This window comes from Megachile rotundata, chromosome 15 (assembly GCF_050947335.1).
Source record: "Megachile rotundata isolate GNS110a chromosome 15, iyMegRotu1, whole genome shotgun sequence".
Classification (NCBI taxonomy): Eukaryota; Metazoa; Arthropoda; class Insecta; order Hymenoptera; family Megachilidae; genus Megachile; species Megachile rotundata.
Genome location: NC_134997.1, coordinates 14,126,087 through 14,150,591, shown reverse-complemented (window position 1 = coordinate 14,150,591; position 24,505 = coordinate 14,126,087). Strand labels below are relative to the sequence as shown.

General features: G+C 39.0%; 2 protein-coding genes across 3 annotated transcripts; both read right to left on the bottom strand.

Annotated features, from left to right (window-relative positions):
* Window positions 1-270: 270 nt before the first annotated feature.
* CrebA (Cyclic-AMP response element binding protein A) lies at window positions 271-19,100 on the bottom strand. Of its 2 annotated transcripts, none has more exons than XM_012285776.2 (7): window positions 18,981-19,100; window positions 16,153-16,362; window positions 5,656-5,992; window positions 4,831-5,150; window positions 4,304-4,579; window positions 3,851-3,994; window positions 271-3,590 (listed from the first exon to the last, which is right to left on the bottom strand). In XM_012285776.2, the coding sequence occupies exons 2-7, from the start codon at window positions 16,216-16,218 to the stop codon at window positions 3,405-3,407; spliced, it is 1,329 nt and encodes a 442-aa protein (XP_012141166.1). In that variant the 5' UTR covers window positions 16,219-16,362; window positions 18,981-19,100; the 3' UTR covers window positions 271-3,404. The 2 variants fall into 2 exon arrangements, with proteins under 2 accessions (XP_012141166.1, XP_003703464.1); XM_003703416.3 differs by having other exon boundaries at window positions 18,666-19,035.
* A 1,357-nt stretch (window positions 19,101-20,457) lies between these two features.
* On the bottom strand, window positions 20,458-24,447 carry LOC100881751 (uncharacterized). The gene is made up of 5 exons (XM_012286180.2): window positions 24,282-24,447; window positions 22,934-23,008; window positions 22,549-22,855; window positions 22,001-22,461; window positions 20,458-21,698 (listed from the first exon to the last, which is right to left on the bottom strand). Exons 3-5 carry the CDS (start codon window positions 22,766-22,768, stop codon window positions 21,150-21,152), a joined length of 1,230 nt encoding a protein of 409 aa, XP_012141570.2. The 5' UTR covers window positions 22,769-22,855; window positions 22,934-23,008; window positions 24,282-24,447; the 3' UTR covers window positions 20,458-21,149.
* Between the last annotated feature and the right edge of the window lie 58 nt (window positions 24,448-24,505).

Below are 24,505 nucleotides of genomic sequence, written 5' to 3'. Positions count from 1 at the left end.
CGAGCTGTGGGACTTTCCTTATTCAAAGTTCAATGAATTCTATAGTAATGTTTACATGGACTCGCATAATTTTCCATTGAAGATCAGTAGTTATTTAGAATATTGTTTTTGTGATTAGTATAATTTTAGTGTTAGACTAGTAATGACCCAAGAAAGGTGTAAGGAATTTATAAACGAATTTGGTCGAGTGTCCTCCGCGGTACCCAGCGCGATATCAAGCTATATCTTATACTTAGTGTTCGCAAAATAGAAAGGATACTTATGGCAGAGTTAAGTCACATGTTTTTATTCATCGTGATACACAAATAGAGGTGGACCACGTGCTACGCCAACCACGTTGCTTCGCACATTGCCATCGCGTAGACGCTTACTCATACAGATAATAGGATAAGTCGTGTTAACCAGCGATGGGCAGATCAGTGTCCGCGAAAGAGCTTTAGTACTTAGGGCAACTCAGGGAGAACCTACAGAAAGCTTATGAAGGAAGAGGCTTGAGAACCTAAGAAGTCTGTAGAAAATCTAGGGAGAAAACTCATGGAGGTCTAAGACCTAGGGAAACGCAGAGACATCCTCCACTCCTGATAATCGATGAACACATGGTCTGTAGACTACTGCCCAACAGTGCTCGCGAGTGCACGCTCGTCCATCACTGGTACTAACGATCCACAAAAAAAGAAAAGAACATATATACCGATACACACACATCTAAACTCTGTAGATAAATATACACGCAAAACGGCAATGTAGCTAATAAATTTCACGAACAACGCGATACAATTTCGCATTAACAACGATAAAAACTGATGTTCACTAGTCTCATACACGCACATGCACGCAGACACATACATACATAACAGCACACCGAGTGTGTATGGTACGTACTTCGCGTAGTGTATACATATATTATCTGTTTATATAGAAATATCTTATTTGTATATATAATATGTATGTATACATATATAATTATTTAAATATAAAGCTTCGTTTATAGAATATATTAAATTTTACTCTTTCTGCGTGTTCTTCGCGGAACAACATTGAATTGGCATTTTGTACATACACGAATTTACGATCCTCTTATCGGATTAGAACGATTCTAATCTAACGAGCTTCAACGAACACAATTTTCATGGTGCAATTGGGAGCAACGTAAGCTTCCCTTAGTTAACGCGATCTCGACAAACGAGTACGGAGATAGTCGCCTCTCTGAAACCTGTAATACACATTTAGGTCTAAAAATGCTAGGAGGAAAGGAAGAAAGAACGACTTTCCCCGGTTTCGCGATAAGTGCAGGGCTTCTCTTCCTGCACTTATCTTTGATCGAAGGAAGCCTACGTTACACTCTGGTATACACGATAACGCGGACTGGTCCCTATGAATTGTTTCGTTTTACAATGCATCAACGCTATCTTAATCGTTAACGATTTCGCGGGAAAAAAGGATCTGGCTCGATGCGTTTCGTGCCATGCAAGGCAAGTTTTAATTCTATGGATGGTTGAAAGAAATTTTGAAATAATTCACTTTGTAAAATGTAAAACTCGCAATTAAGTTACTCTTACCTAAACGCTTATATACAATTTTAAGTATTTGTAATATTGTGCAAAAAGAAAATAACTTCTCTCCCTATTTTAATTACGATATTATTTAACATCCTATAACTCTGTACTAGTATTCTTCACGTATCTTTGCCGAATTTCGTGTAAAAGCGGTTCTACGCGGCAGAGATTCAGCTTCGAGCTTTAAATAGCCAAGGAAAATATACGGAAAACACTCGTTCGTTTCTAAAAATACTCCGAGTGATCTTTCATCCGTTGCGCAGTTGTTTTTTTCGCAAAGCCTAAGTCACAAAATTTCTATCTTCCTTTTATTTCATTCCATATTCAATAATAATCTATTCATGTACAATTAACTTGCATGGCATGATTTTCGGTACAAGACTACGAATATTTATGCAAATATGTAAATTTTTTTTAGTCAACTTCGTTCGAAAACATCAATTTATTTTGTGTACTGTAAATGATTTATTATAGACAGTATATGATTTGCATTGACGTAACTAAGATTTTAACTGTACCAGGTATGACCAAGTGACTTTTGGAAATTTCTAATATGAAGTTTAGTCCCCTGTCCAGTTACGTCAATTAACACATTTCGATATATGTGCATAAAGAGTCGTAATCCGCTCGTTGTACAAAATAATGATATTAAATTAGACAATGCATGATAATTAACTCGTTGATTGAATCAGTATGCGTTACAAAATAAAACAACTTTCAACGATTCTTTTAAAAAATTAATTACATTATCGTTAAAATCCTAATGGAACAATCTTATCCAGCAACGCAAGTAGGTTGGATAAACAATACTCGTTTTACAAATAAAATGTGCAAATCTATTTTCGTCGCGAATTATTTCCGGCTTAATCAGTTTCCTAACGCACTAATACAAATATTTCTCTATCGATTTCGATCTTTTTTTTCAATACACCTACAATATTCGAAATTAATGCGAACGATCGTTTCTCAATTTGGACGAAAATGGAAGGATCAAACATCAATGATGCAGCTCCTCTAACGTTAATTTCATCGTTGTTAAATACTTTAGCGATGGACGATGAATAATTTATCTCGCTTATCGAACTTCATGGCGAATAAACGTAAGCATAAAAGAGGGAACAAGAATTCGATATTTGGATGCGATTCGATCTTCCTTGAATTAATTAATAATTTATCGCGATACAGTTTGTTGATTGGTCACCGATGACTTTATTTAAATAAGACCGCCAAAGCCGAAGAGACTATGTGTACCTGCTACCTTGCATAATTAATGTAATATTAAAATAGATCTTTAATTGTCCATCGATGACCCTTCTAACGCTTAACGGGCAAAATTGACGACTATATAAATTTCGTCAAACATCCAGAACTAGAACATAAAAAATACAAAGATGGGAAGAGGAGAAGGTATTCGTTTACGAAGGAAGAAGCATCGAATCAAGGCACTCCCGGCACAAAAAAATTTCATCGACCGATTCCTGTGGGAAGACGACGCCGATTCGTACGAAGAGATCGAGTCTTTCAAACATTTGCACGATCCGCTTTCTTTACGCGAGGAAGACTTTACAGGAATGTAAAGGAATTGCACTGTTCCCTGGAAAGTAAGTAACTCGTCTTACGAGACGAGCTACTACACGTCGAAAAACAGCATCGTTTCCATCGTGACGAGCCATCGTCCTAATTTCGACGATCAGGAACTCCATGTTATAAACAAGGATCTCGGAGACTCGTTTCAGCTTTCAGTCTCGATGAATCAATCCTCATTTTACTTCTTTCTTTTTCTAAGAAAAAAAAGCCTTTGGACCATTTTATCGTTTGGTTCGATATTTATGCGGGAAAAATGACAGTCTAAGAATTTTGCATTTGAAGCAGAGCTTGCAGACGTTGCAGTTCCTTCAGCAGTTCGCGATTGGTGTCCTCGAGGGCGGTCAGTCGATCCCTATAGGAAGAATTCTCGTTGGTCAACATGGTCACCCTTCTTTCTAGACCATCCATGTATTCCTTCTTCTTTCGCCGCGATTCCTGCGCCGATATCTGTAACGAGAGTCGGACGATCGTATTTCGAATTTCGTACTGTCCTCGAACGCGTTATCGATCCACTCGATAACGACTCGTTCAAAGCGCTGAATTGAAGATTGTTATTCGAATTTGTTTGATTATAAACCGAACAAACAGGGATAATGGGTTATTGGAGATACTTGGATGGACTGTCAGATGCGTCAAAGATCAAACTTTGTCAGATATTAGGTGAGCAGTAGGTTTTAACCAAGGGTAATCCAATATCGATTACCCACCTTGTTCTTGATTTTCCGGCGAACCTTCTTCAGCGATTTCTCCTCTTGTTTAGTTAACGGCAATTTCGTAGGTACTGGATAACCTTCGGCGATCAACGTCCTCTTCTCTTCCTCCGTCAGCGTGAGGACTCCCGTAGATCCTTTCTGGAAAATCAATTCCATTCACATTACATTCGTTAAATTCATGGGTGTGTTAGAACAGGCCTGTCCACGAGATACGAGTCAAAAATTCAGAGGGAGAAAGAGGTCTGGTAGGCTACCTTCCTGGTACCTCAACTACTCGTCTAGTTACTTGTCTAGTCTAAACGCATCCATAAATGGATCGCTCTTTTGTTTGGGTTAGCGACAACGTTGCCACCATCTATAAAACGTTCGCCACGGGAATACACGCATTCTTGGAGCTAAGTTAGTCGTTATCTCGCTAAACTAGCGTCATCTTTCGCGTATGCTCACCGGCTGGCAGGAAATCAAGGGTGTGTGTATAGGCTGTCTGGTTGTGTGTGTGCCGTTGGTCACGTACAGTCTGGGCGTGAGCAAACCCCTGAGATTCTGTGCGTGCGCGGAGCTCTGAGAATCGCGGCGTTCCGGCGAACAGGAAGCGGAAGCAGTGCCCTCGCTGTCGGAGCTTGCACTGCTAGGCGGTGTTGGAGGCAGACCCTGTCTGGACGCGTGTAGGTTCCCTGGTTTCTCGTCGCAGCTCGCTTCGTTGTACTCCTCCACTTCCATACTCTTTGGAAACAGAAACTTCCGTATTAAAAAATGTCTACTTATTTACAAAATAGTAAGCGTTTCGAGGTCGTAAGCTCCTTCAAAACATCGATCGATAAAACTATCTCTGTATGTTCGTAATAAAGTTATCAGGTGACTACGTAAAGCTGGCCAAGTATGCTAATACATTAATTACTTTTAAACTCCGCAAACAAGATAAGCTAAAGTACCATGGAAATGAATCCCATTTTGAAAAATTTCTTGAAAAATACCTGATAATATTCCTCGTCGTCCTCTTCGCTGTCGCTGGTCTGCGCTAGGTGACTTTTGGAAAAATGAAGATTTTGCGGGAACACCATAGTTATCGTGCTCTTATCGTCTCCTATCGTCGCGTGACAGGATTCAGAGGGACTATTAGGTGCACTGAGTGGTTCTCCTTTGATCTCGGTGCACTCCATCTCTTCAGGTACTAGACTATTGTTTCTCTTTAGAATAATTGTTGAGGTAGGCGACGACGATGTGGAGGACGACAATTGATCGTGTCCCGAAGCAGTGTTCATCGAGATTGCCGGAAAACATTCCTCCTCCATGTCTAAAGACAACAAGAATTTAATGGATATTATTATTATAAATCGTTTCCGATCCATGTAAGGGAAGAAGTATACAAAAATAATTCGAAAACGGACTTATTATGTCTATAACAGAATTCAAGCTAAATAAATGGTAATCAGATCCAATCCAATACTTCTGATATGGCACGATATTTGAAACGGTGTCGGAAGTTAATGGATCCACAACATCCACGTCTAAATCAAACCAGGAACGTGTTCCGTCTATATTTACGTGGACTCAAGAATATTATTAACTGTCCATCTGTCTTGTAACATTATACTTTTCTATTAGATGTCCTGCAAGCTCGTAACCTTTCAAGGATTTAATTTCATCTTATGTTAACGTCATTCTGTCACGGTTAGGAAGGACGCGTTACAAAGTTCAATGGGAATATAGAATGAAATCTCTCATACTTATTAATTAAGTTACTTGAACAGCATAATACAACCGTACTGACAAGTTGAAAATTATTCTTCCGTGCTCACCGTCGATTCTGCTACGAATGTCTAACGATTTATGATGACCTAGGTTGTTCGAATCGATGGAGGAACTGGTACTCGAGAGGGATGCTCCAACCCTATCGGCGGACGATCCAGAATTAGGCGTGTGTGGGTTGGCACCGGGAGTTGCGGGGCTTGGCGGAGGGCTGGAAGCCAACAGGCTGTAATTGTGTTCCGATTTAATCGGTCGGGGTCCTCCGAGGGCGGCGTCCGTCATCAAACGATCCCTCAGCACCACTCCTAGAGAGGACTTGTCCCTTACGTTCAATCCATTACCCCATTCTTCTTCCTTGGCTACCAATAAAATATCCTGACCAAGGCCCTGTAACAAATAGGACAACGTTCACTGTCTATTCGATAAAATTACATCGTTTTAGCGAGCGAGAACAGCTACCCCATGGTAGAAAGCATGGTTCTGCCGCTCGCTTAGAAAGGTTTCGTCTCGTTCACGCTCTCTTGATTGCCAGGCTTAGGCAGACGTAGTTACGTAGTCATACGATTATAAGCAAAATGAGGTAAACACAGGCATATCATAGAGCACGATGAGTATAGACACATAGACATGTATGGAGTAAGCAGATGATCGGCGCAAATCAATAATCGGGGGAATAACGTTCGAGGTTGTCAATGGCTGGTAGTTGTCTCGAGCGAAGGTGTCAAGGACCCCGGTCGTCTAAAATTGTACGCGTACGTATCCCGAAGCGGTCACGGCGCTGACTCGACGAAGGAGAAGGGCGTTCGTCGAGCGGTCAAGTTGAAGGTCGAGTTGGCAGCGCGCGATTCGCGACGACAGCTCGCCCTTGTTCCACCAGGGCCAATGATCCTTCTGGCCCTTCCAGCGAAATCCTTTACTCTCGAGCAATGCGGAACTCGTGGCCAAGGTCGAGACTCCTCGCTTCTCACGACCTCTTATTTTCGGATTTTACTCGCTTTTGTTGGAATTATATTCAATAGCGAAAGAATACTTCTCAATTTACCGTTAACATTTTCAAGCAACCATGAACACGATTTACTCGCTTTAACAAATTTCAATACGCGAGCTAACTTTTGAACTCAGGTTGAACATTATTTTAAAGAGAAGTTTACCAATGAACAAAGTTGAGAATCTCTATCGCGTATTACATAAACGAAGTCGATAAATCCAGATCAACGATATGTCTCGGTATAACCAGAAGTAAAACACGCGAAGTAAAAAGAGTCCTTTTTTTCAAATACAGTCCTGACTTCGCTACCAGAACTCTATACAATCATCCACTCAGTATCTTCATCAGCTATTTCAGTCGCGTCGCGTCGCATTTCGTTCTTTCCCCTCCTCGTTATGCCTCGTTTCTCTAACGGAGAGAACAAAGCCAGTGATTTTCCACAGGCAACACAATTATTCTGCCCTAGACAATTAGTAACCAACAACCTGAGACTATGCTTCTAACGTCGCGACACTTTTTTCTCTCCCTTTGTTCCTTCGCTGCATTTAACGAAACACTTCTGTTAAAAAGTGTATGGCCGCACGTTCGTTTGAAATCGTGGTTTCACTACAGTCTACAACATTGTTCCATGGAATGGATCGTAGATCGTGGAGTTAGCGTATAAATAGATTTTATTGTACCGTTTATGTAGAATTCAGATGAAACGAAGAAATATGTCTCGCGGTTTGGAAAAATAAGAAAGAAAATGGTTAGGATAACCGGTTGCAAAGCGTTCAACGACTGGATCCGCAGGATCTGTTGCGCTTCAGCAATGCGGAACTCGAATCCAAGGTCGCGACACGACTCTTCCTTTTTCTCCCTATCGTCTTCTTCTTCTTATTCGCCTTTCCATCCCTCTGCCTTTCCGTTATGCTTCAGTCGCAGCATCGCCACTTATCTAACGCCTTCCACGTCTCGTTTCCGGCGGAAGTGAGCCAGTAACGGGTTATTTTCCTTTTCGTCTTGCGATACAAGGGCGCTTCTACTCGTTCGACATCTTCCACTTCTTCTATTATCAATAATTCGAACGCATCTATTATTGATTTGTTCAATTAACTCCTTGAATGCAGAAGTATCAAACTTCCTTCAAAAACCCTCTAAAAAAAACGATGCTAAAAACGACCTCGAATTCTTTGAACGTAAAATCATAGCGATTCGTAAAACAGGATTTGGCTAAAAAGTTTCAGTCGCCCTTCCATGAAATTCCTGCGGGCAATAATACAGATAGCGACGAGCCAGCTCTATGGGACTCTAGCTGGCAGAAGTCACTTTTACCAGTGTGTACCAGCCTCGATGAAGTCACGAAAAAAGGTGAACGTCCTCGAGTCCCATCCAAACCGTCCCGTCACTAATCCCCTCTACATTAAACGAACTCTTCTACGATCTACGAAGACGAAGACGAAGAGGACAGATCTTTACCGACACGGTTATACGACTCGTTTCAAAACCTGATTCTTTCCTAAACAGGTATGCACTCCCAAGCTGACAAGTGTTTCAGGAAAGTCGAGAAACTCTTGGAAATCTTGACGCGGCCAGAAAGAAGAGGGAAAAAATAGAAGTATTCGGTCTGCTCGTACTTGAAATACCGGAAGAACGCTTCATCGTACTCGATGTTTGTTTATCTTAACATCTCATGGTTTTAAAACGTTGTTTTATTCAAAGAACTAGATGAACTGGTCGCAGAAATTAATAAGATTTTATGAAACGTTGTTAGTCCATACGTTGCTTTTCATATACAACTACAGATGGTTAGAAGCTGCTAAATTCTACGAATTTTAATTCTCGTCTACCAGAATGACGCTAAAGAAGTCGACGAATTCATGCGATGGTTGATATAACTTCGCACGACGTGTTTGCATCGACCGTTGACCAGCATTTTTCAGTCTAATACGAACAAACATTAAACAGATTGAACGATCGGTCTCATAATCGTTTACTAAGAAATCAAACACTTGATCGTATCAGATAATCTCTAGCTTCCCAACGCATTTACGACTATAAATTCTTCGAGTATTGAAAAACGAATCACGATGTAAAAGCGAGAAAAATCTCGATGCTGGTATCGCTTATTTTTTATTTAAATTTTTATCGCGATGAAAAGGTCAATTTTAGTTCGTTCAATGGCCGTGACTCGATTTCTCTACACGCTCGATGCATTCAAGTTTAATGGCGGCGAACTGACTGTTAGACTGGAAGGTCAGTTTGTCATAACTACAGAATCGTTTTCCTGTTTATCTATATTTAGAAACAGGTTTGATTTCAGGTGTTTTCTCTGAATTTCACGGATTATAGAAACTGTGCATTTTATTTCCATGCTTGTTGGATTCGTTCTCGATGGCGCTGAGAGATTCCAGGCTTCGAGCATGGAACGATGATTAAAAACGAACGAAGGATATTCATAACTGTCTCTTATGTAATTTGCACAGATGAGCTATCTATAATCTTAACAACTCATTTTAGATGATCCATGTACTTTTAATAAACACGTGCAGTTCCATGTAAAAAGTTTTACATTTTTAAAGAGCGTTATACTTTAGACAAATTCAATATGCAGTAGTAAGAAAGAAAATGTTTTTGAATCAGATTTTTATTCGACAACTTTTTATACGAAAGAAGTGTATGTAACAGCCATGAGAAGGATAAGAGAGTAGATTATGCCATGAACAAAAGAAAAATGGTTTGTCGCAACGTCGAGCCGGAAATTGTCGGTTAGTAACCATAGATCGTCAGGATTTCGCGAAGGCACTGACACGAACCGGCTGAACCAGCGAAATAACTGTCGAAGGAAATTGCTGAGCTACGATACCCTCGACTATTCCCGTATGACTTCTCGACGAATTAATACCGATGGTGAAATCGCAGTCGAGCCAACAATTGCTTTCTGAGGACGAATGCGGTGAAAACTATTCTTTGCAACGAATTCGATAACACTGGAAATATTAGTCTCGGATAAATAACGTGAAATTCCATCGTCGTTACGAATTGGATCTTAAATATTCGGTGGAAAAGTAGAGCTCGGAGCTAGAGTCCTAGAGTCAATTTTTTCTACGAAACGATTACAAAGGGCAGGTAGGTAGATGGTCAAAAAAATGCTAGTAAACTGCAGGAACAGGTTGATCGCTCCAGCTCGTTTCACTTGCTCACCCTCTGGAATTCTTGTTCGGTTCTCACGTATCTACAGGGCGTCTCGATAAACTTGTGTACATATCACGAAAACTACGATAGCTTCTGTGTTTCTATTCGATTGATAATAATAGATTTCGTTCTCGTTTTCTGGTTTCCAGCCGTCGGTAACGATCATTTTTCCCCTTTTCAGCTCACTGAATTTATTCCATAGAACGAAACACTGTTTCGTGCCAGCTATATCACTCGAGGAAACGCGGCACGGTTTTGTAAATGTGCTTCTTTGTCAACGGATTATTAGAATACCGTCAACTTCCGTTCACGTGAACACTGTTGATACAACTGATTATTCGTTAAAATCCAATCATTGTATAGGTGTAGTTATTTTCGTCAAACTGTAAACTTCGAATTAACATAAATGGTACTTTGCTTTTACGTAATCGAATGGTGTTTTAAAAATTGGTGTACCTAGGTACGTGGGCTTTCTTTCGATAAGCGTGTAGGAGGAGGAACCACCCACCACTTTCGATTGTGTAAACTTCCCTAGGGATGCCTATCGCGCTTGCCACAGTACAAATAATATTGTGTAAGAACAAAATTGGTAGTGTCGATGATAAGGACGCATAACGCGCATCATGATCTTCGATTAAAATTCAGTCGAACATGACAAACATAACGCAGGTGGTTTTTGTCTAATTGAAATATTTCATGGCTAATGACTATTATCCAAACACACGTGTTTTACGAAACTTCGCGCGTAAAACAGGAACTGTTATTCTGGAAAAGAAGCGAGGAAATTGAAGTTATTGAAAAAATTTATCTAGAAGTACGCGATTAAACAGGTAAAGTGTATCTTCGAAAAACTCTACTTATCTACTCCACGAGCGATACTGTGAGCTTTTTAATAATACAAAACGCCTTGAAGCACTATTATATCGATCCACGAACGATACATGGTTCGTACAGATTTAGATGTTGTTATAAAATGCTGGAAACACATGACGATAAGGTACACGCTCGCATAATTGCTTATCAACGTCGAATTGATAAAAATCATAATTCTGAGAATAAAGATATCGACTAATACGTTCCTTCTTTAGGTACTAATCGAGCGGATCTTACGTAACACGCGATGAATTCGTGTATTTTCCTGCAAATTATCATTGCACATGTAGAAAATTTGAAAAAGTTGACGTCGTTGGTCGTCAACGCGACTATAACAGTTACGAAAACGATAAAACGGTATGTAACGCGATGAAAAATCAGGGTAGTTATTTATGTTCGAACATGACACGGTGATAAGGGTAAATTGCACGCCATAAAAATTATCTGAGAACACATTCTGTGTCTGCCATTTCGTAGATAGTCCGTAATGAATTTTAAAAATCGCGGTTTCGATTTGCATAAACTCAATCCTGACAAACGCTGTTATGGCACTAAAATGATAAAGCTAAACTCGAAGATTATTTTTCCCCGTAAATGTTCTTGAAATGATTTCCAAATATTTTATTTTGTTCTCAACAGGTTATCAGAGCATGACAATGCATAATATTGCCCAATTTGTTCGGGCTTTTTCTGAAACGCGTGGGTGGCGTTCGATTGAATAACGTCCCTTCGTTTCCGACGACTACATTTTCCTCTGTTATATTCCTTTTTTATCACCCATTGTGTGAGCATTATCGGAGGAAGTAGATAAAGCAATCTGTGTTCGTAGACTAACTTTCACTGACTAGCTTGCAAAGGGTTGTTTAAAATTTTACGATCTCGAAAAACATAATTCTGAATCGACATTTTCTGTCTCTTCTTTTACATCAGCGTCGATTAATCGTTGCATCCAATTACGAAAACCTCTTAAACGTTTACGGAGCGAAACGAAAGTTTCGTTGAGAGAATCGGTGAATGATAAACTCTACTTTCTCGCTTTTCACTTTGACGCGAAATTACCATGGTATATTACCAGTTGGCCGGTGTTAATTACCCTTTAACCGATGGTACAAAGGACCGTGAGATTTCTTCGCTCCACGCGTTATTAGAATTCTTTTCAAGGGATGAATCCTCGGTGATTCAATTTTTTATCTTCTCTATACTTTATTACCTTTATTATCGTTTGTGTCGCAAAAAAATGTGGAGTTTATTATTCAGAATAACACGAGTCATCCTTCCATGATACAACGTGCGAGACTGGTAAATAAATAAAAATTATAAACTATTATTTCGTTAAACATATTTTGCGTTGAACGGAATCCGCTGAAAAATCTGATCGAAAATAGCATCGATATGCATGGACTATAGCGAAATCAGGTTCAGATTTGCATAAAAGTCTCGCACTTTTTGCTGGAACATCGGCTAATCTACGAGGAAAAAGAGATGAATTACATCATACACCCAAGTGTAAGAATAACTACGGTGTCATGGAATCTCACGATCGATATTTTTAGAGTAGTTTAACGTCGAGCCATGATTATCTCCATAATCTTCGGTGTCTATCAAAGATATCGAAAAAGAAGTCCGTTCTAATTTCCTGAGTTGAGCGGTTTTTCAAAAATTTTTCAATATTCCTCTAATTGATATCGCGTCGATAAAACGGAACAGTTTTGATCGTGCGTTTGTTCCTAACAGGGGCGTGCTTATCGTACGTGTAAAAAACAGAAATGGAGAACGAACGTGAGCAGTGAATGGTGCAGGTATACGACTACGATAAAGCATGTAGGTCCACCGTGTAATTACACATTTGTATGCGTTGTACACATATATGCCCGCTGATAACGAGCTTATCAACCGTGACTTTACATCGAGCAATTGGCTTTCCCATTTTCTTTTCCAGTTCTCGTGGACTTGTCCCGATAGATTTGCAATTTCGAGCATTTTTTTGATCGATCGTTTCGGATCGATGGATTAAATCATGAGGCGAAGTTTAAGCGGTCGCGAGATAACTTTGCGTGCGACGGAAAGTTTTCTCGGACTAAATTATAATTGCGCTGCTCTATTTCTAACGTTATTATAACGACGTCGTGTTCGAGGTATGGTTACAGAGAACACAAACTTATCGAATTTCCAAGCGTTACGATCAGAAAATTTCTGAATTCCTAAGCACCGCAGGATAATGCAAATTTACACTTTCCAAATATGAAAACAACGTTTATTCTGTTTATAAGTCGAAGAATTGCAAACGTTTTCACACGACGGTTATCTGCATTGGCAGGCATAGTTATCTTAGCGTCCTTGCAAAAGCGTTCGTGACCAATTATCGCGTCGATAATAGACACCATTTTGCGAAGGAAGCGTTTTCATGAATGCTCAAATAATAATAACAATGTCTTTATTGCGTGAAGAAACAAAGAACGTCGCCTTAAAAGAATAACACCTTAAAATTATCAGTTCCTAACGTTTACCGTTTCGTAATCATCCAACTTTCAAAGCCTTCGAACTTAAAAGTCCGAAATTATTCTGTCGTCGCAGGGTTAGGTTACCGGAGTGAAGTTTTCCCGCTTTTCACGATGTTTACGACGAACGAACGTGTCGTGAATGCAAGATACACGTGTTCAACTTTCTTGATAGAGGAAAAGTTGTAGAATCCCGTAGATCGCAGAAGAAGGTAGTCGACATTAAAGGCCACGGTACGGTGAACTCCTCGCGAACAACCTTCATCCTTTCCAATTTGTTCCTCACGCGTTGTACTGATGCGTGACAGAGATCACGGAAGCGCGACCAACGTAAGAAACTTCGTGTATGTGTGCGAAATAACAGCCGGTGAATGAATGCTAGTAGCAACATCTTCCATTGGTATAGCACATCGTTGGAAATAAGACTGGCTTGGAAATGGTTCGTGTGCACGAGAGAATTTCAGCTGGGAAAATTGAAGGGAATTTAAGTGAGTCTTGAAATATGAAAGAACAATTTGGGATTTTTAAAACGTGAGAAATAAGAAATTTGTTGAGAATTTCCGAGGTTGACAAATTTTAATATTTAGAACTACATAGATTGTATTTCAGAAAGCGAGCTAAAGATCAAGGCTGTGCTAAAAAATGTATAATTAGTTTCTTATTGATGTGTATGTTTACATAACGGTGTAACGGAAACGAAACATAAATTACATATGACCTGAATATTATGCACGATAAGAAATTAGAGATTCGTGTAACTGTTAAGATGTCATTAAGAAGTATTCGAGTAATTAGTACAGGCTCGTTAATTGATTAAACAGTGAACGCGTAAAACTTTCGTTAAAAAGAGAACTGGAGTTACTATTTTTTATGAAGTTTCATTACTCCGTTGTGTGATTGTCGAATCAACTTCGCTCCCACTACTTCTTATCACCTTATCTGGCAACATTTCCGTTTAGAAATAGCTGTCCATTAATATCGATCGGTAGAGCGTTATCGATCGAGCTATTGAAAATCAACTGTTTATACATCAATTATAAAAAAAGAAACTTCGTAGTACGTTTAATACAGAGATAAAGAGTGTTATCGTTTCTCGAGAAACACGCGAACTTTTTCCTCCGTCTCGTTGATTTTCCTCGAATATGGCGACCGTTTCGTTGCACCATTGACGACGAGTCCTTGACGACTCGTACCCTACTTTTGCCGCAATTTGGTACACACGATATACGTCCCACATCGTTTCAAATCGTCGCAGACGTCGACTGCACAACGATTTAAGTGTTAAAAATAGCGATGCCAGGAAACGATACAGCAATGGGGAAGATTGAAGAAACGACCCTTTGATCTTTGCAAATCTTACCGTTAACGAAAACATTCGATGTAATTTCCTGCTCGATACTGATATCTATTAATATTAATATAGTTTTACAGTTTTTAAACTTTACGACTTGGAATTTTTCACTTTAGGAATTTGGAAAGTAATTCATTACAAGTGGGTGAGTCACCAAAAATATCGATAACGAATCTCGAGGTGAGATTCTGAATCCATACAAGTTAAAAGTGGGTCCCAGATAATGAGCTACTGAATTATAAATTATTATATCAATGTTGAACGCGAATAATTTAGCGTAACGCTAAAAATTCCAGTTAGATTCTTCAAAGGGAATTACGTACATATTTTCATTGAACGTTGTCGAGCGTTCGAGGAAGAATTCAACTAAACGTGAGTTTCTAAAAGAAACCTTTACGGGACGTAGCCGTGAACGACGACAATAAATTAGCCACAGCTTTCAGTTTAGTTTCATCGCTTCTTTCATCGAACACTGTGACGTAAAGTATAAAGAGTGAGACTACAATACCACAAAGCAGCGTGTGAGAACCGTGGGTCCACGATAAAAACGATAGCGAAACTGGGAAAAATGAGCCTTTTTGAAAAAAATAAAAACCGTGTGAAATGCGGTAAGAGAAGGAGAAATGAAGTTCTCTCGAACAAGTTTAAGAACTTGTGCACGTTCAATTTAGAATACAGGTAAAAATACATTACGACGTAACGATCCCCATAACCTATAGACTTTTCCTACGATGATCACCGTTAAGTTTAACGACTTTGCTAGCTGGAAAGTGCTTGCCTCTATAATACGCTCTAAGAGATGACGTAATTGAGTAAAAGGGGACTAACTCCCTCTCCCAAATATGACGTGCCATCGTTAGTCAGCAAGAGGCACAGATTGCCTTTCAGTTTCTATCACGAACGAACCGAGATTCGCGATGCTTCGTTGACAACCGAAAACCTACGAGGTTCAGAACAATACTGTATACTCTGAAACGAACTAAAAAATTCTCCTTCTCGAGCAAATATTTCGTCGAGCGCTCTTCAACATTTTAGCATCAAAATGTTAACGAAGACAGAATATGGTCGAAGATTTTCTCAGGAGAAACGAGATCGTCAAGGGAGGATCGTAAAAGGGGACGACAGGTCAATTGATAAGGAAATTATGCGATGAATATTCGATAAAAGAGAATTTCGTCGTGGCTCGTTGAATAGCAATTAGTAAACAATTATGCAACAGTGTTAAGCAAAAGGGAAATACCAGTGAAAAAGCAATCAATGACTAACGTAGATATGACACAATCATTCATTCTTCTTCGCCGTTTAATTTCCTTCGATTGGAACTACCGTTGACTCCCGTTATATTGCCACCTTCCACGCATAACAGTTTTCTCGCTGAACACGAGGTCCCACGTAGATCGATGAGCTTATATCGCCACGCTTATATCTCCATCTTGCATTGGCCACGGATCGTACTCGTTACGCGTTATATTACCTGTACGTTTGATTGCCTACGCGTTGTGATTGCTACGAGTTTAATTGCTGCACGTTGTATTAACCGCGCTTTATATCATCGCATTCACGATTACTGACACCTTACACGAGAGCAAGCGAGATAGAACGAAATATTAACTTTGGAAGCGAAAATAATTCTCGTACAACTGTAAGGAGAGACGGTACTCACCGGTTCAGAGAGGTAAGACTCCCACAATTCCCTAAGGTCGCTGCTTCCCACGTCGTAGAATTCCATGATCCTAGGCTAGCTGGTTCGTTCCTAATGTTTTCGCTGCCAGTCGATGAAGCGTGCTGTTTGCCCATGAGGGATGAAGGGTATCAGAAGAATATGGACACGATCATTCCTCCATTGTTTTTCAAGGATTCCGCAGACCACCACCTTTTCAAAATAATGTACCATTATTACCAACAATGTTTCATCTTGTGTACTCGATGTACACTGATTTTTCGACTTTGCGCCTGTTATCTTATAAGTAGGGGTACAAATGATTTATTTCAGGCTTCTCCCGAAATACAGTCGCAGTAAATAATTGAGACGAAACATTTTTGGTAGAACAAAATGATTTACTTGTTACGATACACGTGTGATTAATATGAGAAAGACAAGGTGTGAATTTAAAATAGAAACTACGTTATCTGGAAGATACATCGATGCATGGGTTAAGAAGGAAACGAACGAAGGTCTTGTTGAAAATTTCTAACGAATAAAGTTCTTTTGTAACGCTGCAAACGAACTCGATACAAAGAGATGAGAAATGTTTCTTCTTTCGCTTATAACAAAGTGAACTAGTAGAATGCAAATCGAGCTATGCTATGGGCGCGCACGGTTTGGCATTTAATACCGTCTGTTGTTTCACGTTGCAACACGATGCACGACTGCATCGTAGCCGGTTGCATGCTGTAACGAGATCAATGGACCTGTCTCTATGGATTAAGCGAGCTGTTCTCGCAAGCGGAAGGAGAATTGAACGAGTTGCAAAACGAATTACGGTTGTATACGTGTGTGTACATCAAAAGAGGAAACGGGACTCGAAAAAATTAATTTCCAATTAACGCACAATTATAATGAATTCGTATTTCATTTCGTTCTTGAGTACATCGTAAATATATCACCGCCATAAGCGAGGTTCATACCCAAAAAATAAAAAATTTTAGGCCGATGAAATAAAATTTTCGATAACGCACGATGTTTCGTTACGGCTTAGCTCCTAATGTTTGCACCCCCTGTTTGCACAGTTCTGATAATTATCAACAGCTGCGAGTATTAACGAAATCTGTTATTCTTCCTGAAAATACATCGTCGAATACACGTCTAGACAAATTCAGATAGCAGGTTGTCACTCTCCCTCTAATTTCTCCATTCCATCCATAAAGCCTGCCTTCATTCGTGGAAAATAAATGATCGCGACTTTCGCGCTGGACGACCTTTCGCTCAAGAAGATTCCACGTGATCCTTGGTATCAATCAGAACCGGTATTCCAAGGAAAATCCGAGCCAGAAAAATATACCGACCGTTTCTACACCCGAGTGCAATATAGATTTCGTGTAAATAGTGAAGTTTGTAAAACAGGAAATTAGAACTGTAAAAATTTGTTTTTCCAAATTAACTTCCGTCCTTGAGGCGGTGTTTACATTCAAACGAGTAAGCGATACTAAATCACGTCGATCAAACATCAATGGAATACTTAGTTATTCATTATCAATGAATGACGCTATATTCGCGAAACCATGTTTAACGGTACACCCATAAGATCCAACGAACTTATGTTACGCTAAAGAAACTCGATTGAAACAATGAAAAGATGAATTAAGCAATTACGTTTTGTTAAATATTTCAATAATGCGTGTATTGTAAAAATTCAAGTAGTCTTGCCAGAGATAACATTTCAAAGCGGTGTACACGATCGAGCAGCGTTTATCTATGTTAATTCGGTTTCGATCGTGTGAACCGGCCTTAAAACGCGAAACAACGCTTTCGAACCGAATGTAACTCGTCTATTCGCCCGCATTTGTTCTTCACATGACACAGTCGGTATTCTCATTATCGCTATCTTCGTATTTCCATTAGCCATGATGGTAGCATTAATGAAAAAGTATTTTCCCCCAAAGTCTGTTAAGGCGCGCGCGCGCGCTAAGTACCGTAAATACAGAACAAACGTTTGAAAACAACGGCGCGGCAATATTACTAATATCGTTAATTCGATTTAATTATTAAATGAATATTTAGAAGCGATACGACAAGAGCTCCCAAGAGCCTTCCTACGCGAGAGAGCATGGAACTGCTTTCGTGTTAACATTTTACTTATTTAATTCATTTAGCAAATGCTTGTTATACCAAGCCCGCAGAGACCGCGTCGATCGGCGATAGATTACGGATGGATCGACGCAACACGCGACAAGTGGTTGCCACCCTTATACCGTTACATATAAGCGAATTTGATGGAAACACCACAGCCGGGCGTTGATGCGGGTCGTTTCTATATTAATCATCATGAGGAACACCTCCCCGCCCGATAACGCATCAATTCGATGTGATCGAGATGCACCAGATGGAACGGAGCACCGGCTCAATGTGACCGACTTGTTAAATGTACGCGCGTACACGTGCACTCGATCGCAGTATGCTGCATACCACGATAACGATACATTCGCGAAAGAAGACGGCTCGTGGCTGGTACTCACCAACGAGAAGTCTATCGAGCACGCGTTCTTGCTCGCAAGAGAAAGAATCACCCCGTGGTAACGGGAAAAATTGCACAAATATCTTGAGCGTAATACTAAGGCCACAGCACTGATCGAACGGAGCCCGCACTGTACCATACGACGCACTGTTAGCAACCGAGGCGCCAATGAACATGCAGGAAATCGGGACAGCGGGATCGATAGCCAACACCCGTGCACCTACGAATCGTGTAGGACCACCAATAGCGAAGGTTTTGCGCTCGCGGAAACAAGCTCTCGACAGTAAGCTCGACAGCTTGTGAACAACGATCTAACCTTCGATCGGTAAAGTGGACTTCCTCGAATAAATACACGGTACGATACGCGCACGTTCGCGTTCTCCGCGTAAATGCCCGATCCGTTGCACGTGCTGCCCGCCGGAGCTTTTCTATTCCCCGCCATCGACCAATCAGCGGAGACCACCTGTTACCGGCGCACTAACTTCTCGCGCATGGCGACGGCGAACGGTTGCGCACCAATCGCGCGCGCTAACCGGGTTCCATAATGGCAGTCGTTTGAAACCGCATTCGCGCAGTCAGTACTTACGCGTCCTCCTTCAGGCAATGTACCGACATTGCGAAAACCGTTTCGCGAATACTTTTTAATCGGAAGTTAATCTCCAACACTGGTGCGTTACGGTAGTGACACTGTTTTGTGTGAACGTTTGAAGTGTATCTTGTGCAAGTGCTATCCACTGAAGAATTGGATTGGAACTATTAATACAAAATTTATCTTGAATCGAAATCTTCTAATATTTGTAAATGATAGACTTGAAACTTTTGGCATCTTATATTGCTAAATATTTTGTGGAAATTTGTTATTAATAGTCAAAAATTTAGTTTAAAAAGTAATCGCATATTCACCGATATTAAATCCAATATGGTTGCCAGACGCGGATCTTACCAGCAGCGGGAATATTTGAAAATTCAAATCTTCAATTGTTAAATTTCAAACAGTATTCTTATTTAAGGTATGTTGTGTTTGTATTCGAATAATAAATAGGAGTATTTTTTGAGATACAATTATATTTATTAATAAACCAATTACATACCTCGGATTTATAATGCGTATTTACTAAATACTCAATATGTATAACTTACACAATATTTATACTCTAAAGTGAAACGAGCAAAATAGGAAATAAGAAACAGTTATGTATAAAATATAACCTTTGCAAAAATATCTTCAATTTTATTATATTATATATTCTCTATTTTTATCATTACACTATTTACATTCCTAATCTAATACATAAAATTATAATCCACGAAAAAATAATTTGCATGTCAAAATATTGTTGCAGTGTTTACAAGGTAATGCATTAAGCTTATCATTAATAATGTAATAATGCATTTATGTACTAAGTGTTAAGTACAAAAGACTTGTTTTGAGATGTGCAATTAATTTCAGCATTTAAACAGATACTTTATTAATTTGCTACAATTACTAATACTAAAATCAATATGGTTGTCTTCTGCTGATAGAACAATACTTGGTAAATGTATACGAAGAGATCGATTTAGATTTACGATTTATTTGTAAACACAGGACTCATTGAATTTAGATAAATGCATTTATTGTTTGTAGTGTGATTTTATTCGTTTTAAAAATTTTCCTTTTCTATAACAATGCAAAGAAGAAACCAGTTTCTTTTCCATTAGTTTTCGAGGAATAACATATTAATTAAATATCGAGCTAAAAGGTTTGCATTCGTACAATCAGTACTACAAAAGTAATACTTTCTATTAGATGATAAATTTTAAAAAGCATGTTCTTTATTCGAAGATTAATTGTACATCATGCCACACTATTGTGCCCACGCTGGTAAAAAAATTATATTTTTACCGTTCATAATTTATCTTGTTCCGACCTCTATATTCATACTTTTTTTATCAGGTACAATACAAGGCTGAACAAAATATGATTATGTTATCTTATTTTCGAACTTTCCCAATTTTTCCCACTTCTATCCTTCCTTTAAATATTTTCTTTTTTTCTTCTTTTTTTGCTCATTTCATAACATGAACCATAACATAAAACATTGTATTATAAACGTTATAAAACATTCATAAATATGAATGGCCTTTGAAAAACTTAAACGCAAACATTGTGCAACAAACATTTTACATATATCTTTTTCTGTCTGATACAATACTACGTATATTAAAAAATCCAATAACATTCTTCGGTACAAACAATATATTGAATAAAATATTAATAACATGAGATGTTAAATGATCAAGAATCATTCATAACAACGATATAAAAATATATAGAAAGTAATGCATTATGTTTTACGTGTACAACAAATCGTAGAACACTTGCGAGAGAAAGAAAATGAGAGAGAAAAAGAAACGATAAAGGCAAAGTACAACGAAGTTATCTTTTGCGTGTGTTTGACGCGTAATGAAATGTATGTTGAAAACGATACAACTGAAAATGTGATTAGAACTCTTTCTTTAAAGCGGACCTCAATAACGCACTGCGCATGGATGTTACAAGTTTCTCGAGTTCTTCCACTTTCATCTTTAATATCCTGTTGTCTCGTTCCAATTCGATAGCTTTCATGGCCATCTCGGTCTCTTTAGCTTTCTTATTCATACGTGACTTTCTTGAAGCTTCGTTGTTCTTTTCTCTTGATTCTCGATAATGTACCGCGAAAGTTCGATCATCCGAATCACTTTCAATATAATGTTTTCGTCCGGCTTTCTCGCGTCTCGTCCTGTATGTTTTCTCCACTTTACTGGTAACCGGTGTCCTTGTTCTTTTCGTCCTTCGAGATGTTAATGGTGTCTCTATAGAAGACGCAGTTACCGTTGATGCTACTGTTCGACTGTTTGCGCTTTCTGGAACGGCTATCCCGTTCTTTTCGGTTTTCACTTTCACGTCAGTCTGTGGAACCGTCACCAATGGACTTGTAGACGACCAAGGTGACTTTGATATTACTGATGACGAATCTGTTGAAACACTGCCTTCTGGAGATCGTACTTCATCCTGTAACAAATATATAATATCGTCAGATCATCGTATTTTAATGTAAGGTCTCTTTGATCAGGATGCATTTAGACTAAACGAGCAACAGCATTCCTATATGCTCATTTAGTGTAAACGACCATCGTGCAAACTGTTCGGTCATACCAAACAGCTAAACACGAACCATTATTTGGGGGGTCTAAACCCAGTGTCCGAATACTAGGTACGGTGAATTGAATCGAATTTTTCCAAAGTGAGGAAAGGAAGAGCATTCGCTCGCTTAGACTGAACGCACCCTTACGTTGTTTCGCGTATCAACTCACATCACAAAGGTATGATAACAGATCAAATGTATCCGACCCGGTTGTTTCAACTGTACGTAGTACGTCCCATGTTTGTGGCTGATTATCGGCGGAATCGAACAAAGTCGGACAAGCATCATTTAAATCAACGTCTCCTACGTGATACCTTGATTGGAACGTTGTACTAGCTTCTGTATCGTTCTGTTTACTCCATGAACTTGTATTTGGTGCAGCTGTTGATTCTTTTGATAGCCTTAACCACGAGTTAGATGTGTTTACTTCTGCGGTACTATCCTTTTTCTCGTATTTAACACTAGTTATTTCTGATGGAGATTGTAAACTGTGAGAATTACTGTTTATATGTTTAGTTGTCTCAACAGCATTCATTTTCACGTTCCACTTATTTTTGTCTGCTACACTCATCAAATCTTTCAATACCCCCTCTTCTGAAGCCAAGACACTGTTACCCTCGTATTTCGTACCTAAAAGGTCCACATTAACATGCACAAATAACACAAATATTTCCTTGAATGTTCTGTAAAAAAATATTGTAGAAACTCAGTACCCACCTGATAGTTTAAACGTAGGTGATTCACCTGTGTGAAAATTGCATTGACCCTGGAACGTGTCCATGCACCAACCACTTAAATCCTGAAAATTTTCCTCCCATGTGGAGGATGTTGCTCTCTGATCTTCTTTTGTTGTATCGGGCTTCTGCTGTGGAAATATCCATGGGTCTTTTAGCAAGTCTGACTCCATGGTCGGTGTCAATAGAGGAATTGTATCCATCTGCGAAGAATCTTCCTCGAGTGGCTCCAATCTCACGCCACGAGAAACAAATGACAGATGCTGCTGACGGTTGCATGGCTTTGATACCTAGAATTTAATTTCTTTAAATTTTTTACCAAGGCATGGTTAAGTAAAAATAATGCTATCAGACTACAGGGAACTTACGTTAAACACACCTCCTTTCTCAAATGAAATGTTGCTGGCCGTTTGGCGTTCGTACACAGGAGGGATTTTGGATTCCTATAAACAGAAAGATCATTCTAGACAAATTGATATTATTTTCAGTTGTAACAGAATCTATTTTTAATTATATTTTTTTTCTTTTAACATTTATTGCAACCAATGCTTTCAAAGATATTACAAGTATACTTTGATATAACAATTACAAACATACAGATAACAAGTATCAGTAATTCCATCTATCAAAGTTGATTACTGTGTAACCAGGCAAATGCTAATTTATCATGATAACAGTATCAATATTTATCAGAAAAGATAAACTGTTACATGCTACAGAGAGGTGTTATCAATATCATTAAACATGATAGGAAAACATTATTAGCAGAACATAATTTAATACGATTAAAAACATAAGAGAGAGTCCTAACATGATAATATGATTAAACATATATGTACCAAAGTTTCTTTCTATATAGGGTAAACGTGTAAGTGAAGTTGTTTTGTTATTGCCAATGCGCAGAATAAATATTTTCTGCTGTTTTTCTAATAAAGAGTTATCGAAAGTAACCATCGCGGCAAAATGTGTATGGTGGTACATGTTTATACCGCTTCATTTGGCTACCATCCAAAACGATCGCATTCGCAGAAGTTACGTTTTATCGAACTCGACTTTCGATACGTTTCTTATCGACCAGCAGAAGTCTGCACATGCTGTCGAGAAACGTTAATTTTACGTTGCTATCTAACTAATCTTGTTACGTAACGAACAGCATTAACGAGGCATGTGATCAGTACACCACCGTTAGTGCCGGGCAAGTGACGTATTTGTTTTAGGTCCCGGGTATTTTTTAAAAATTATTTAAAATTAATTAATATTGTCTTTGTTTTAAGTTTTGTCTCTTATAGTACTATATATAAGAAAACTTGTATTCTCTTAATGTCGTCTCTTGCCCTGGGCCACCCACGTACTAACGACGGTTCTGCATGTGCCGGAATTTTCGGAAACCGGCTTACATTACAGAACGTTAATATCGCAGTCGAATTTGCGCACAAAATGTACGAAAAAATTACTCAGAAGTTTCTGGAATACTATATTTGAACAGACAATATGTATTATAATAAGAGTAGCTATAACATATAGACTCACACACGTTTGATCGATCCGATATACGTTGCACGGCGTAATATGAAAACGTTCACAAGCACGTCGATTAAACGACAGAATTAACTCGAACGGTGATTATATAATCTATTTCTACAAACGGAATCCAAGAAACAGGTACAGGTACATAAACCGTGAAAATTTATTTAACCGATTATAAAATACACTCACCCTCCTTGAAACTAGCGAAGTTTTCGTACTTTCCACTTGCAACAAAAGAATTTGATTTATACGGTGTATTTATACCAGTTCACGAGAAATGCGAATTGTTCGATCCGGCAGTGTCGTGCGCAACAAAATCACTGACTATTCGCACCGACGTACTTCGCCGAATCGTCTCCGTAGAATGCGAGCTGGAACGTCGGTAGTGCGGGATAACACGTCATCGCACGAGG